This window comes from Gallinula chloropus (genome assembly GCF_964237585.1).
Source record: "Gallinula chloropus genome assembly, chromosome: 5".
Lineage (NCBI taxonomy): Eukaryota > Metazoa > Chordata > Aves > Gruiformes > Rallidae > Gallinula > Gallinula chloropus.
In genome coordinates, this window is record NC_140090.1 from 7,593,196 (window position 1) to 7,609,169 (window position 15,974).

General features: G+C 40.1%; 1 protein-coding gene across 1 annotated transcript in view; it reads left to right on the forward strand.

Moving 5' to 3' along the window:
• The window catches only part of TMEM163 (transmembrane protein 163), a gene marked incomplete at both ends in the record, with an annotated part of 91,861 nt that overhangs the window by 74,941 nt on the left and 946 nt on the right, over positions 1 to 15,974 (forward strand). Inside the window, 2 exons of the mRNA XM_084265292.1 lie at positions 11,130 to 11,241; positions 15,358 to 15,499. Coding sequence (XP_084121418.1) covers positions 11,130 to 11,241; positions 15,358 to 15,499 — 254 coding nt within the window. The remainder of the gene's footprint in view (positions 1 to 11,129; positions 11,242 to 15,357; positions 15,500 to 15,974) is intronic.

Genomic DNA, 15,974 nt, shown 5'->3' on the forward strand with positions numbered 1-15,974 from the left:
TTGCTCTTGCTGTGCCTGAATTTGATGCTGATTTTCTGTTTGCGTAATGCTCCAGTAGCTGCTCAGTGTCTCATCAGAAATAGTCATTCTTTGTAGTAGTTTGTGTCTTTGCTGATAGAGTATGTTCTCAGCTAATCTGCAGCTGCCAAGGCGATACCACTAGCATCTTAGAAGGGTGGAAATCTGCTCAAATTAAATCAGTAAGGCAGAGAAGTTTCTGGCTCTACTCTTTTATCTAGACTTGCTGACTTCTTGGACCACCATTGAACTAATTACTAATAGAACTAATTACTGTAATACCCTATCATATAATTTAGTTATAATTAATGGACATACAGGGAAAAAGAAAAGAACAGCATTTTTTTGCTAATGGGGTTTTGCATAGCAGTGAAGTAACAGAGTTCTACATCAAAATAGTGACCTGAAATGTGTTCTGATGATGACACATGTGTTACTGAGATTTCATATTAGTGTGCTACGCTGGTGCCAAGGAAGTATCCTGGTGGTGTGAGCAAGAACAGAACATTAAGACCAAAGAAATTTAGTCTAATTCCACCAGTGTCACAAACTGGCATAAAACTAGGGTGAAGAGCTCTGTACTAGACTAAGAAGACGTATGCTTCAGCAGAAGTTTCACATGTGAACCACGGTTACATGGGGGTTTTTTTCTGGTACAGTTTACATCTTTATTAGTCTTTCTTGAAGCAAAGCTCGTTGAAATTGTGGTTATTTTTTTCAAAGCTTTTTGTGACATTTTAGTGGTCTGACTTGAATTTTAGGGGAGATAACGTGGCTAAAACCCAACTGGATGATGAACACAAAGCTAGTATTGTCAGTCTTGAAGACAGAAACAGTTTGGAGTGCATTGCTCTACTGTTTGGGGAGATTCAAGATGAATGTGATGTTAGACTGCAATGTTCTCAGATCTATGAAGTTTCTTTTTATAACTTCATGTGTGGTAAACTTCAGAGGCTTTGTCATAATTGAAAACTTGGACCAGTTATAATTTCTCTGAGTTCATTTTAATTTCTCTGAGTTTTGGAGAAAATAGTATGATATGAGCAATATTCACTTAAATATGAAACAGGGCAAGCAATTAAGTGCCTGTGTTAATTGTGAGGTGCTATGATTTAAAATCTAAAAGTGTAGTCAGCTGCTTCTGAATCATTCTGGATCAATTACACGAAGTTCATTATATTTCTTGTTGCATATAAAATACATTGGTTACTTATCTGTCTTAATATGCACGTAGCAAGAAAAATACTGCTTTGGAAAGGATTTATGAGATCTTTGATGTGGAGATTCTGTTGTCCTTGAAGTGGAACTCACTAGAGTTGTCATGAAAATACTGCCGATGAGATAAGATATAAAATTAATGCAAGTAAGAAATCATTTGCAATGCTTTTTCAAATGTTTTGAATACAGATTTTATTTTGCTTATGTGGTCATTTAGAAACAGGAGTCTGCAGTGGGGGTTTTTTGTCATTTCATGTGATGATTTCAGCCCCAGGTCTGACAGTCCTCACCAGGATTCAGAGAAGCGAGAGTGACATGTTTACAGGTTAATGGCATTTCCACCTTGAGTACCCCATCCTGTAAGGGACTTAAATGTTCACAGTTTCTTGTTAGGCTGAAGACAGGAGCTATCAAATTTACAGGACAGGAGCTCAGGTTTAGCTTGATCAGGCTTTTTTCAGTCACCTGTTTGAATTCTCTTGTATTCCATGCCAAATGTAATTTCACTGCAACCCTGCGAATGGCAGCTCCTGATCTGCACTGGCAGGGAGGGCAATTAGAGCTCCTGACTTCCTGCATTTCTTAATGCTGCTTCTGCCATTCTTTTCTGCTTTTGTATGGTTTACCCCTTTGTCTGTGTTAAATAAAAATAAATATTAGGTAGTGTATGTCACTAAACATGCTTTGGGCACAGGCTGTAATCCTTTTAAATGCTTCAAAACCTTGGGAAACACAGAGACTAGTGTATTTCTCCTTTTAGTTACCTTGCTTGATATGCCAAGGATTGTAGTTACCTTTGAAATAGCCTGTAAGGCAGAATGTGAATAATTAGATAGTTGGTTTGAACTATGGATTATTTTAATGGTAACTGTTCATGATGTTGACTCCTGGTAGTACATGTGTTGTACATGCAACAGCAACCGTGGCCATGCTGTGTTGGTCTAAAGGCCTAGATTTTGTAGTCACTGACTGTCTTTGTGCCTTTTTTGTGGTGCATTGGGGCTTTTTTTGGATTTTTTTGTTGGGTTTTTTTTGTTCTGTCTCCATTTTCAGATGGGGAAGCCTCAAGAGTGCCCAGGATTCCTAGGGGTCACCAGGGATTTATACAATATATCCCTTTTTCTTTTTTTTCCCAAATTACTATTGAGCACTGAATTGGTATTTTTACAGCATTTTAACTGCAGATTCTATCTTTTACAGTTAATAGAAAGTTCAGAAATTGTCCCTATTAGGTAAGCTTTGGGTTTTCCCTGTGCACAGTACTCTACATAATAATTAAAAAGAAGCCTGCCCTGAAAAATGGCATCCTGTGTCAGGAGAGTTGGCCAGTGAATTAATTATACTCTTACTGTATAATTCTGTATTTATATTAATACAGAATACTTAACTGTCATGGGGAAAAACTTCTTTTCACAAAACTGATACATGTATTAATCCTCAGGGTTTCAAGACACAACCCTTGGTACTAGCATTTTGAATATTTGCAATGCAGAGCAGTGTTTTCCAACAACCGATCCATAGAATTGATTTTATTATTGTGGTTTTAATTAATTTAATTAATAAAGTTGGGAACTACAGAGTTGGTGATAAGGTAGATACAGGAGAAATATTGCAATTGATGGGATCTGCTTGTCCAAGAAGTCTGGAAGCTGCCAGTCCAGAATATAGGCAGTGAGAAGTATAAAGCTTGGACATTAATTTTAGTGAGAGTCAGGTCTCTGATTTCTGTATGGAGGAGTAATTGATGAGAATAAATCTTTCATGTCCCTTCCAGAGAGATCTGTCTGTCATCTAACCTTACTTTGAATTTGCAAAGGTGCTTCATTTTCCTTTGGAGGCCAATTAGTGTGGGGGTGTGTATGTAGACGCAGTTTCTGCATGCATCAACGCTTACTCACAAGTCACTTTCTTTATCAAGCTCTGACCTCCATTCTTATTTGCCAGAAAATATTTTTAATTAACATTTCTAAATTCATAAAATAAATCTTTATGTATTTGGTAAGATGTCCTGTAACATGTAGGTGTGTACATGTGCTTTATAGAGCACATACAGCATCCCCAGCCCTTCCCAACATCTTCAGTCACACTTGCTTGTGATCTACAGTGGATCTGCCCAAGCACTTATGTGTATGTTTGCAATGAGGAGTAGCTGTGTACCTGCTTTTTTACACCAGCAAAACAAAAAAAATAGGAAAAACCACAAAATCCAAAGAAAACAAGTTTTAATTTTTTTTTTCAGGAAAGAGAGATGTGCCATTAATGTGTGGGAACACAGCTACAAATACCACTTCTGTCTGTGCTGTTCTCTTTTTTTTTTCATATAGCTGTGAATTTCTTACATAGCTGTGAATCTTTATTCTTTGAGGGTCTGCTTCAGCACGGCATGCTGCAGTTATTATTTCGGTTTCATAGCATCGACCCCTAAGGAAATGTTTTTCACTGATCAGATCTTTCTCTTCCCCCACCCCATCCCCCTTTTCTTTGTTCCTAATACACTTACTGGAAGTGCTAGAAGAAGTAGGCCAGCTGGTCTTCTTTCTGGGGAGTTTGGAATGAAGATTTCTGATTATTTTAGCTGTTGTTCAATACACCTGACTTGTCAAATATGTATTACCTTTGGAATATAAAACCTTCAGGTTTTTTTTCTACAAGTTGAACCCAAAATAGAATCACTTCTTGTTGGCTACAAAATGATTTACTAGGTTGTTTCCCCCCTAGCTATCAGATTCAGAATAGTTCCCTTATTGTTACTCGCAGCATTTGTTCTCCAACTGATTTTAGCTGTAATAAGATAATTCTCACTAGGAAAAGGAATGGTAGTTCCTTTATTGGTGCTTCAGAGAGCGATATCCTCAACCACTGCTGACCCTGAGGATTTGGTATGCACGCATTTCATTACAAATGAAAAGGAATAGTAATATTGCATAATATTCATGCTTGAACTTCTGTGTATATTTTAGTGATTTTTTTTTTTTAAATATATTGAGAAGGGCATTTAAATGCAAATTAAGCCTAGGTTTTGACCATTGTCTTGCATTTGCATTGCTAGCGTTAATGTTTGCCATCCTCTGATAAAAATCCTTTTTCATTTGCCCCTTTACCTTCTTCATGTCAATGACTGTATATTCTTGGGTAGTATAAACATAGTTTAAGTGTAAACGGCGTATTTTATTTTGACTCTTGCCACAGACCTTTTCTTGTTTATTAAAGAAGGCTAAAAAAGCCCAACCCAGCCACAGTGAGAATGACTGTTTTAATTTCACCTGGGGTTGTAAATCAATATCCATTTACTATTCAGTTACTGCTTGCATTTCCCTAGGTAATAGTATAACACATGTAATGTCAATGCAGTTTGGCATTTGTCCTCATTAGTATGGCAAAGGACACTTTTTTGCAAGAGTAAGCAAGCATCATGCCATATTTCTGACATTTCCTGCAGAACAAAGAAGGAAAAATGTAATCAGTTTGTGTACAAAAGAGGTGCAGCACATCTGACGTGGCGCCTCCAATGCTTTTATAAATGAATTCACTTGCAGGATTAGGCTGCGTGTAATTCTATCATATGCTATTGATTAGAGCTGAGACGGGAAGCCAGGGATCACACAGTGAAGCTTTTATGAGTTCTGATTTATTTACTAATTTCATTGTATATAATAAATACATCATAAATACATTTAACAGTTCCAACACTTGAATTACAGCTCAATAACAATATAGCAAAAAATATTTGTGATTATATATATGTATGTCCTTATATATACTTCCCTATAAATTTCTGATCTATATATATATAATTTATTGTTTTCCAAATTCATATCAAAGTAGCATCTACATTAATTATACATTAGAATCCCATTTTATAATTGTTACCTGTTATGTATGGTTTGCCCTTAAACAGTGAATTTAACACTTGTGCTTTTCAGAGGTTGGTGAGAACATTGTGGATACATGAACCAGTTAGTAAGTCAGGGATAGGAAAAACATATCAGCTATGCTCCAGTCATTGTTCAAGGGATTGGTGGAAAGTCTCATTTTCAGGCTTTACCACACAGTGATAAGAAATAAAAGTTGGCAAGTGCTAGCCACTTGGTAGGTTATGTGAGATGTATGACTGGTCTCAGTCCCTGCTGACTGGAGAAACAGCAGCCTCACTAGAGAGGCACTTCTGAGGGCAGGCAAATACCAGTTTAAATTAGGGTGTATAGCTGTTTGATGCTAAAGCAATGTAGGTGAATTCTGGCAAAATATGAAGCAAAAGTGATCTCAGAGGTTCAAGCAGACCCTCTGCAGGAGTCCTAAGGTCACCTAAGATAGTTCTCTGGATTCAGTTGTTGGTCCCTGTGCCCCTGCCGCAGCATTCAGTGAACCCTGTCTTTGTTATCTGTTTCTTGAAGAAGTGCTCTGCACTGTGGAATTGCTTTGTCACAGCATGTCAGCACCAAAGATACAAGTTTAAACATTCATATTTTTTGGTACTAATAATAGGTCTTTATATCACCATGTGAAGAGACTGTCTCCAGCTTGAGTCAGACACGGGGCTGTTGGTTTGTTTTCTGACAGTGAAGTGCAATTAAAACTCTTGCCCCTTTTGAAGTTAGTTGGCAAGAAAGACCCTCCAGCTTCCCAGAAGCTCCCTCTAGACTGATTGCATAAACTATTTATTACTTGGGAGAAAGTGTGATAGAGATTTAGACCTTTTTTTAAAAAAAAAAAAAGAGAAAGTGTTTGTATTAGGAACATCTCCATTACCATTTATATACACAGAGTCTTTCAGGGGAAAGCGGGGGTAAAACAGTCCTTTTTGGTTAAGCACCATGCTGCACAGAGGGGCTTTTAATGATCTGACAGGAAGCATGCCTAGATGATGTGTGAGTGGCAGAGGGACCTGGAGGAGCAGGAGGCAGTGGAACATGTGTGGAGGTGAGGATGAGGAACGAGCTGGTAGCAGGACTTGATGGGTGCTGGAGAGAGAATGGTGAGTGACCAGTCACGTGGACTGAAGAATGGTCATTGTTAGAACCTGTGGGACAGATGGTGAGCTGCAGAGACTGGCAAAATTAGTGTTTAGCAACACAAACTGAGCTCAGTTTGTGCTAGCCATGACCTCGCTCCTGCCAACTGCATCTGTAGTGTTCCAGTAACGCGTCCCTGCCTCCTCAGCCAAGATGAGCCAGGCTCAGCAGAGAAGAGGTGTAACACCATGAGACACTGGCTTCTCTGAGAGGGAGTAAAATTGGCATGGAAAAGGTAGTACTAGTAATTTCCAGCTCCTGCTGACTTGGGGAGGTGGGATCAGCCTTTGGGCAGTTCACAGATGGAGCTGGGGGAAGGCAGAAGAATGGAGACTTGCAGCTGACCTGGGCAGTAGAAGCAGCTTGTTTTGGGGTCACACTAGAATGAGCTACCAAGGAGGACCACAGAGTAGGATCATACGTAGATTTTAGTCAGTATTGTATGCTTTGTGACCACTGGGGAGGAACACTGAACATGACTTCTTCCTCCTGTATCAATGAATTCCTTTTCTCTCCACACTGCACACATTGGGTAAAATGAGAACATTCTTACATCCCAAAAGTAGAAGTGAAAGGGCTGTAGTTAACAAGGGAATGAGAAGGGAGTTGGTAGAAATAATATGTGAAAGCAGGGCAAAGTTTTAGGGTCAGAATTAGTGATCTGCATTCTAGGAAAAGATCAGGAGCCAAGTCAGCAGAAATGTAGTTACTGGCAGGGAATTGGGTTAAAATATCTCCACCTAATAAGCCAAGTACTGAAGCGTTCCCTGTGGTATGCTTTTATTTTTTTCCCCTGCAATAGATCTTCTTTTGGTGAAATCTCTGAGAGCAGGGACAGAACTGTTGTTGCATTTTTCAAGATCCCTCTTAGCTGTGCTGGCGAGGACAAGCATTTGGATGAAGTGTAGGAAGGCTGCCTGCTGACTTCTGTTATTCCTGTTCTGGGACTGAAAGAAAAGAGCATCCCAGGCAAGCTTGCTTTTGGGAAACTGTCACTGCATAAAATTTTGCATAAAATAAACCTTAAATGGGAACATGGTAACTGTTAGAGTGCTGTGTAATGAGGTGGCAGTCCAGGATGAGCACCTTACTTTATGTAAAGTGCTGTTATATACACAAAGCCATCTAATAAAATATAAGTGTCCTTTAATTAAGGTCTCATGCACAGCACAGTGGTAATGAGGGAATATGATGAAAAGAAATAGAGAAGGAAAGAGCTTTATTTGCCATGCTGAGAAAGCCTTTATCATATGGAAATTATCAGAATTTAAATTTTTATCATCTGTCACAATTTGCTGCTGCCTTAATTAAAATAACACCGGGGCCCTGTACGGTGACTCTGGCTAGATGCATCTCGTGCTCCTAATGACTGTCAGATGGGAAGGCAAGGGGTACAGAGAGGGCAGGGCTGCGGGAAGATCCAGAGGGAGATGGTGCCAGATGGCCAGGCTTATTTTATTAATTTAGATCTCCATTATGGCTTCTCTTTTCTTCATTTCTCCAAAGGATGGGTTAGTTAAATGGGAATCATTTCACAGCCACAGTTTGACGTGGTTAACCCTTGAGAGCCCATAGTGCTGCAGCACAGTGCGTGTGTCAGTCCCCCAGCTCCAGCCCTGGGGGGTTAGCCCACAGCAGCCTTCCCTCGAGTAATTCAGTGAATCCCTCTTTGCAGGCACTTCCTACCACGATGTTCTTACTTGTAGCATACCAGTGCAGCCAGCCACTGTCCTGAGCTGGTTCCAGCTTCTGATTGCTGGACCAAGGCTGCGCTGAGGTGATGTTTTGAGCCCAATTCTGTCCAGGCTGCTGGGCTTCCCCGTGTATTTTGGGCTCATCTCTAAGAGCTGCAACACCTTGTTTGTAGAGGGGAGCTCTTGCCTGCCTGCACGCCCAGAAAGCACAGCAAAGTACTGAGGAAAGTGAAGATCTTTTTTCCTTCCCCCCCCTCCCCGCACTGGTTTGTCTTCTCTCAGTTCGGCGGTGTCTGCCGCCTCCCGGTGTCTGCGGGAGGAGCTGCACGCAGCGGGCGGGGTGCGGGAGATGCTGCGTCCTCTCGGAGGCTCAGAGCCTCAGCAAGGAGTGTTCCCTTCCCAGGGCCCTCTGGGCACAGCGCAGGGCAAGAAACGGCAGAGGTGTTTGCATGGAGAGCAAGGCTGTTTGATTTCTTCCCTTTCTGTGTACACTGTGGTAACAAAGGAGCTGTGGTTTGTCAGGTCTTCTGCGTTACCAGTGGTTATTTGCATTAGTAATAGCAATAAAATGATTGCCCCTATGATTCAGGAAAAAAACCCACCAATTTTAGGAAGAATTTCTAGTTCCTGAATCTTCCATGAAATAAATTCTTGTTCATTAATTCACTTTGAGTTGATTCAGAAATCTTTATCACATTTGAGTCATTCTTGGATTCCAATAAAGCAGCTAGACTAATTTTGATCACAACCACATAACTGAGCAAATAGCAAGATCCATTTCTACTACGGGTTTAGTGACATGTGCAGGAAAAGGTCTGAATTAATTCCAAAAATCTATAGTATGTACCATGACAAGAAACAATGAAACAAGCTAAACAGGGAATAAAGCATAAAATTTTCAAGAATCTTAATTAAATACTTGGAGTTTTGAGCATCTCTCACAATAATTATCAAAATTGCTCATATTGAGATTCATATTTTTTTCCCAAACTATGTGAAGTTCTACCTGTTTACAGGTCCATCCCCAAGAACATCACAGGTATAGGAAAACAGCCTTTTGTCAGCCCAAGGCTGACTGTAGAATAACTTTTGACAGCAAATTGATACTGTCACTGTCACTGGGTCTACAATGTTTGCTTCTGTGCTAATGACAATGCCTGAGCTTTGCTAAGAGAACAACGAAGAGAAGATGTAGGGATGCTAGGGATGCCTAGGAGCCTTCAGTAAGCTTTTGGAGACTCTGTGGAGTGATGATGAAATAAGAGATCTCATGTAGTCATTGAGCATTGGCAAGTGAGACACGGGAGAAATGCAGTGTTGAACAGTGAGTTACTCCATCGAGCGCTCACCCAACACACCTTGCCTGTGGAAATCTGGGGCTTGCCACTGGCCTGTGCACAGCTGAGAGCACATCAAGTTTGTGCACCCCTTTGCATCACCCTTTCCACCCCCTCCTCACTCACCATGTAGTGAGAGGGGGGGTTTGCTTGCCACGCTTCTTGTTACAAGTGATTAAAGTGAAAGCCAAGCCCGTGCATCTCTGGGAAGCTCACATTCTGTAGGACAGGGTGGGAATGGCACTCCGCAGCCTGGCGTGGTGATCATGAGGGTGGTGGAGCGTATCATTCTGCTTCAGGTTATTCTGAGGTCTTACACATGTAGCATATTAAATATTAGGTAAAACATCTAATAAAATATTAGATGAGATTAAGTAAAATCTCAAGAACAATCCGAATTTGCCAGACTCTTAAGTTAGAATAATTATTTGTTAGAATAATTTTACAAATGCTTTTTATCCTACCTTTACCTCTTGAGTTCTGTTCTCACTGCTTCTATTTTACTCTCTTTCCTTAAGTGCTTTTTTGTCTTAATATTTAATATTGTACCAGGCCTAGAGAGAATGAAAATTATATGACATTAAAAAATTGTATAAAAATACATTGAATGATTTATTTTGGATGTGAGTACGTTGTACCAGTAATCTAATTCCCAGTATCTTCCTAAGCAGCTTTCAAAACCATATTTTTTATTTCTTTGGGTTTTGAATTGCTGTGAAAATAATGAAAATGGATGGAGCTGATGATGAATCATCGTGACAATGTTTACTATCAGGGTGGATTTTTTTTTGCCAGAGTGTTTTAATCAGTAACAGGGTCCCAGTGGCACTGGCCGACTTTATCCACAGATAAAAATAAATACAAATTCTTGCTGTTTCCTTTATTTGTACAGGTGATGCAACAGCTTAAGTTAAGGTTTCTATTACAAGTAATGAATGAATCTGTTTCAAAGCTCTGCGGTTAGATGGCAGGCAAGCTGACTTAAGAGCTCGCTTGGGTTTCTCTGTGTAGCTGATGGACCTCCAGTGGGGAGCAAGGCATGGGGACTCCCTTTATAGGCACCTTATTCCAGTGCTGGTGTTTCAGTGTGTGTTTCTTCACACTCCAGCCAAACACCAGGTAGTCTGCAGGCAGAGGTAGGTGCCTCCAGATAACCTTTGCAAAAACACGTGTTAAGCAATAATTATTTGTCCTTATTTGCTCTACATAGACACTCAGCTTTCTGGTGAGGGAGCCTAGGGAGCCCACGTTATAGGTTAAAATTAAGCAATGGGGATTTTTCTGTAGCTGTGAAATGAAAATCCATGGAAAAATTCTTTCCTAAGAAAGAGCTGAACCTGACTTGGCATATCAGTATCAAAACTCTTAGGGATGTAGCTTGGACCAGACTTTACTTTAGAAGAAGGTAATGAAACAAAACTAAAGCAAGTGCAGGATCAGAAACAATATTAAATGGTTACTTCTCACACAAAAAATCAACAGAGGTCTGGTAAGTGGGTTTCTGCTCTCAAGCCTTTATCCTGCATGTGGGGACTTCATTGCTGGTTGCATGAGGCAGACCACAGTTTGCAATCAGCCTGCAGGTATATATAACCTCCTGGTTCTGAGCAGTTTGGGTCAATTCAAAATTGGTTGCTTGGAACTGCCCTCAGTTATGCTTGCAAAAGCAGCTACTGATGGCAACATAAGCCAAATAAGCACCAGCTGTCGATGCCATAACTCAGGAAATCTTTTTCTCAGATTGTGTACTTCAGTGGCACCAATAATTACACAATAACTACGACTATTTGTCATTTATTATGTAGCCCAGGACCAGGAGGCATACTAATGTCTGACATCTTTCCTTTCAGGATGACTTTTTGTATAGCGTCTCCGTTTTAAGTGGAATCCTTTGCACTGTCTTGGCAGTAATCAAATTTATGCTGGGGAAGGTCCTCACAAGCAGAGCACTGATAACTGATGGTGAGTGTGAAGTCCATCCTGTTGCGTTTATAAGGCTTTTCCAGGTAATGTAGACACACAGGCTGTGTGTGAGCCCTGCACAATGACAACTGTGGAAGACCATTGAAATAAGTGCCACTAGGAAATGTCAGGAAAAGACCCCCAAAACCCTAGCCTGTGGTACCACCAGCCTCTTTCCTACATACTTCAGCTGAAATGGGTATGTCTGGTGGAAGTCAAACAGCTAATTTTGGATAGTAAGCAATAATAGAGAGTTAGAGGTAAAGCATATAATAAATGAGGGGTGTGTTAGTCAGAGGTTCCTACAGAGGGGAGATAGGACACCAATTTATATAGCTTTAGTGAAGTCACAGCTATCCTCACTGCCTGTGCCTGGTAAACAATTTAATCCCTACAGTTATATATATTTTAACATATTTATATATATAAAGTGCCTATCACCATATTGATAAACATTCTTTGGTACCAAAGCAAGTCTGTTGCAAAAAGTGCAGGACTCACAACCATCTTTCATTTCATACATACCCTCTGCAGATGTGATTTGCCACCATAGTGCTTTTCCTGCCACTCAGGAGAGCTGGTGGAGCAGTGTGTGTGTGTGTGTGTGTGTGTGTGTGTGTGTGTGTGTGTGTGAATCTCATCTACTAGGTCCTTAGAAGACCTCACTGTGTTGGCTCAGGTGTTGGTTTTAAAGGTATCCTTAAAGGTGCACTTTAACAGTAGGCCTAGATACACCTCTTGCTAACAATGCTCAAGCTTGTAAATCTTCACAAAGTGATGGGGAAGTGCTCTGCAAACAAGTGAGGCCACAGTGATGGTGGAGACTTCACCCTGCCCGACAGATCTCTGCCAGACTTTATCTGTAAGCCTGGGACAGTTTGAAATGCTTGGTAAGCACACACTGTAGGGTGCTAATGATTCATGGATTGTGGTACATAAGTTGTTGCACTCTGCTAAGGTTTCACTTTAAGGAAGTTCTATTTTCAGCTTACTGTAGGAATACATCCAACTGCTTTAATTTGAACAATATAAAATTTGTTTTGGTGATGTGCAATGCCACATATGATGAGTATTTATATTTTATATCACCCCATTCATATAAATACTTAGTGAGTATTTTTATTACAAACACAAAATAAGCAAAAAAAGGATCAAAACAGCAGTGCAGAGGCTAAGATTAAGCTCCCAGAATTTGTGATTCTTTCTGAACAGATCACACTGTTCAGTAATCTTACCCTTTCTATGGACTCTGCCACCCTAGATGCTTTGAAACTAAAAGATCCCCAACTTGCCAAAAGGACCCTGGAAAGCATCCTGGGAGCTGCAGACCAGGGACTATGACTTCTGTCAGAGTGTAAGTGGGATGTGTTGAGCATGTCAGAACTGTGCCTAGGCAGGCAAATGAGGAACAGTCCATTTAAAAAAAACCACATGTATCTTGTTTGTAATTCAGAGAGGTTTTTTCAGACAAAATATTAGCTGAAAAATTCCTGAATCACTCTAGCTCTGAATCGGTCTCCTGCATGATGCAGAAATCTCTTCCCCCATAATTACATCCTTGTGCAAATTGTATTGCTTCTGAGCTGGAGACTGCTCATTCTTTGATTAAAAAAATTAGGGAATAAAGTATACAATTACCTGGAGCTGCTTTTTATCTCTCTTTTTCTCTCCCTCAGAACTAGTTTAGAAAATGTAAGAGGCTGGTCTTACTGTGTGTGGTTAAATATCTTCTTTCACAAGATATATTTACATTTATACTTGATTTATTAACAACCAGGAGGAGATAATATGATTCAGCAGCTAAGACAGATTTAGCACTCCTTTTTTTAGTGTTTTCTGTTTCCTGCTAATTTACCCCCTGCGATCGCTGCCTTGTAAGAGCAACAAACTCTTTTGAGTAACAAAGCCATACATTTTCCTTCCTGAAATGTAGGTTTATTTTCAAGACAGCAAATTCTCCCTTATGCATGTCCATCTTTATTAATAGTTATTTTAAAGAGTAACTTTGGCTTAGTGTAGGACTTGACAGCACTGTCTCTTCAAAGCCTAAATGTGTGAATCCTAATAATGCAAAATGTTACTTGCACAATTTGTTCATAGCCAAAGCTCGTGGCCTTCTGGATACTAAGCCCAGCCATTTCCTATCTTGAAGTTTGTAACATCTCTGAGGGCAAGTGCAGATGTGTGACAGTTAGGTGATGTCAGCCAGCTTTCCTGTAGGTTTTATGAACCTGTTTCCTTCCCAGGTTTAGCCACCTGTTTTTTTCCTGTCCCAGCCTTATGCACAGAGCGTGGCAGCTGCATTAATACCTGTAGCCATGACGTGATTTTCTGGCATGCCAGCAAAGAAAGGTTTGGCTGAATGACAGTCAGGAAGAGAAAACAGTTTCCTTTGTAAGTAGCTTTTAGATCATTTAGAATCATCAGCCAATAATGGCAAAAAATGTATTATTCCTGCCTTTTGCATATCATGCTGATTTGATTCTGACTGGAGCAGGGGAAGTAACAGTGGTTTCAATTTATAGTTAGAGACTATTAAGTATAAATTAATTAAATATTCTTGATACAAACACACACTACATTTCATTGACATGTCTTAGCAGTAAAAGTCATATTCCCAGGGAATAAAAAAGGGTGAGGATTCTTCTAGACGAGAGTGTTGACAGAGTAATTGTCTCATGGTTTAACTATACTGGCATAATTCATTCAATAATCAGGAATTTACATGCAATGCCTGTGAAACCAATTGTAGAATGCACTCCTTAAGTCCAAAAAACTAAAGTCCCCTAGCCTTTTTTCTTTTGTAGGGCTGGAAGCTCAAAACATTTGTGTGGCTTGTGCAAGTATTTCAGCTGTAGGGATACTGAGGAAAGGTCAATTTTTAACCACGTCTTTCAGGAAGATTTAATATGATTTAGGTAAGGAGTGGCTGTGTGAGGTCTGGAGTGAAGTTCAGGAATGTGTGAAGTTCAGTGTGTGATGTTGTTGGTGGTCATGGGGAATTGGAAGAAAAACTGGCTACTGTAAGCAACAGCTGCCTAGAATTGACTCACCAAATCAAATAGGATATTTGAAGTTTGGGTTTTTTGTTTTTCATTTGTTAACTAGGTTAAATGGTACATGCATCTACCAAATGAATAGATTTTCAGGGGCATTTGGTTTTGTAGCAGTGATGTCTTTTGGGTTATGGAGGGGGGGAAAAAAAGGGAATTTGGGGAAAAATTAATACAAGGATTGCTTTAAAAAAGCCCAAACCATAACCCAGTCAGAGAAGAGTTGGAGGAAAATGGCATTAAGTATGTCAAAAGCTGTGGGAGAATTTTGAAGGGACCATCATGGAGGCAAAGAGAAAGGGTTTAAAAAAGGAAGAGAAATCTGAAATGATGTTCATAAAAATTGCAAATAATAGATATAAAGCACCTGTGATATGCCTAAGGCATAGAGGCATAAATAGAAAATATCCCTAAAACCATCCTGTTTCTCCTCTCCCCTGTGCCACAGACATGGACATTAATACATGGCACAGGTAAAAGGTTTCAAGAGAACATCTTTGAAACGTTGCTGTGTAAAACCATTTTCCTGTTCACGAGCTCTGTGGGTTTGCTGGCCTCCAGTTTGCTCTTTTTCAGAGAAATTGAGAGCCTCTGGGTACCTTATGAAGCAGCCCTTGAAGTACTAATTAGGGATATTTGCACACACATCAGTGGTACCTGGGTTTTGAAGATGTTCTTTGGAAGACAGCTGGGCTGCAGCAGTCATGCACAGGACTGCAGCCAGCCAGCTGTGCTGTTTTACAGCTCTGAGATCTCTCATTCGTGAGGATAACCTACAAGAGACACAAGTGCTTGGCTGTCAACGTGTAGCAGGTCCAGTATTTTGAAGGAATATTTGCTGTTGGGACAATTAGCATCAAGAGGTGAAAGCTGTATGAAACAGGCAGCAAATAGAATGAACAGAGGCACCGCTCAGTGATGTCTCCTGAGGGTCTGCACCCTTTCTGGTGGGACTGGTGTAACTTTGCCCTGTCTCCCTACAGATTCCCCCCTCTTAGGTGAGATGGTTAAAGCAAATTCCTTGAGAATCTGTTCTTTAACTATTCTTTTTTTCCTCTTGTAGGTTTCAACTCTCTTGTAGGTGGAATAATGGGATTTTCCATCCTTCTTAGTGCAGAAGTTTTTAAGCACAATTCTTCTGTCTGGTATCTGGATGGCAGTATAGGAGTTTTAATTGGACTTACAATATCTGCCTATGGAATCAAGTGAGTATCTCCTGCTCACAGGTATTTTGGTATGTGCAGCACACTGGCTGCTTAATGTAATAAGCCATAGCTCTTAAAGGCTTCTGTAACTCCAGTAAAATCAGTCACTGGAATTTATTAGACTGGCTGCCAATACTGGAGCAGAGTGTGTGGAAAGGGATAAAAGATTGTGTGTGTCTCATCAGTTATAAAGAAGCCAGGACTTGAAAAGAAATTTGAATAATTTTAGAAGGCATTTATATACCTAAATTTGGAAATACAGGGTTTGAAAAATTGGAAAAATTACCACAAATCTCTGGTAAAAATCATTCCCTGTTGCTTTTATGGCACTTTTCTAAGCACTGTTTTTTCCAGAGAAAGTCTAGGTTAAAGGTAAGGTATCCAAGTGTAAAGAATGGTCTTGCTAGCAATTTCCAGCCTGGCCCTCCCCTATATCAACTTCAGAACTGAAGCTTATCCAGTTGTGTTTCAAATC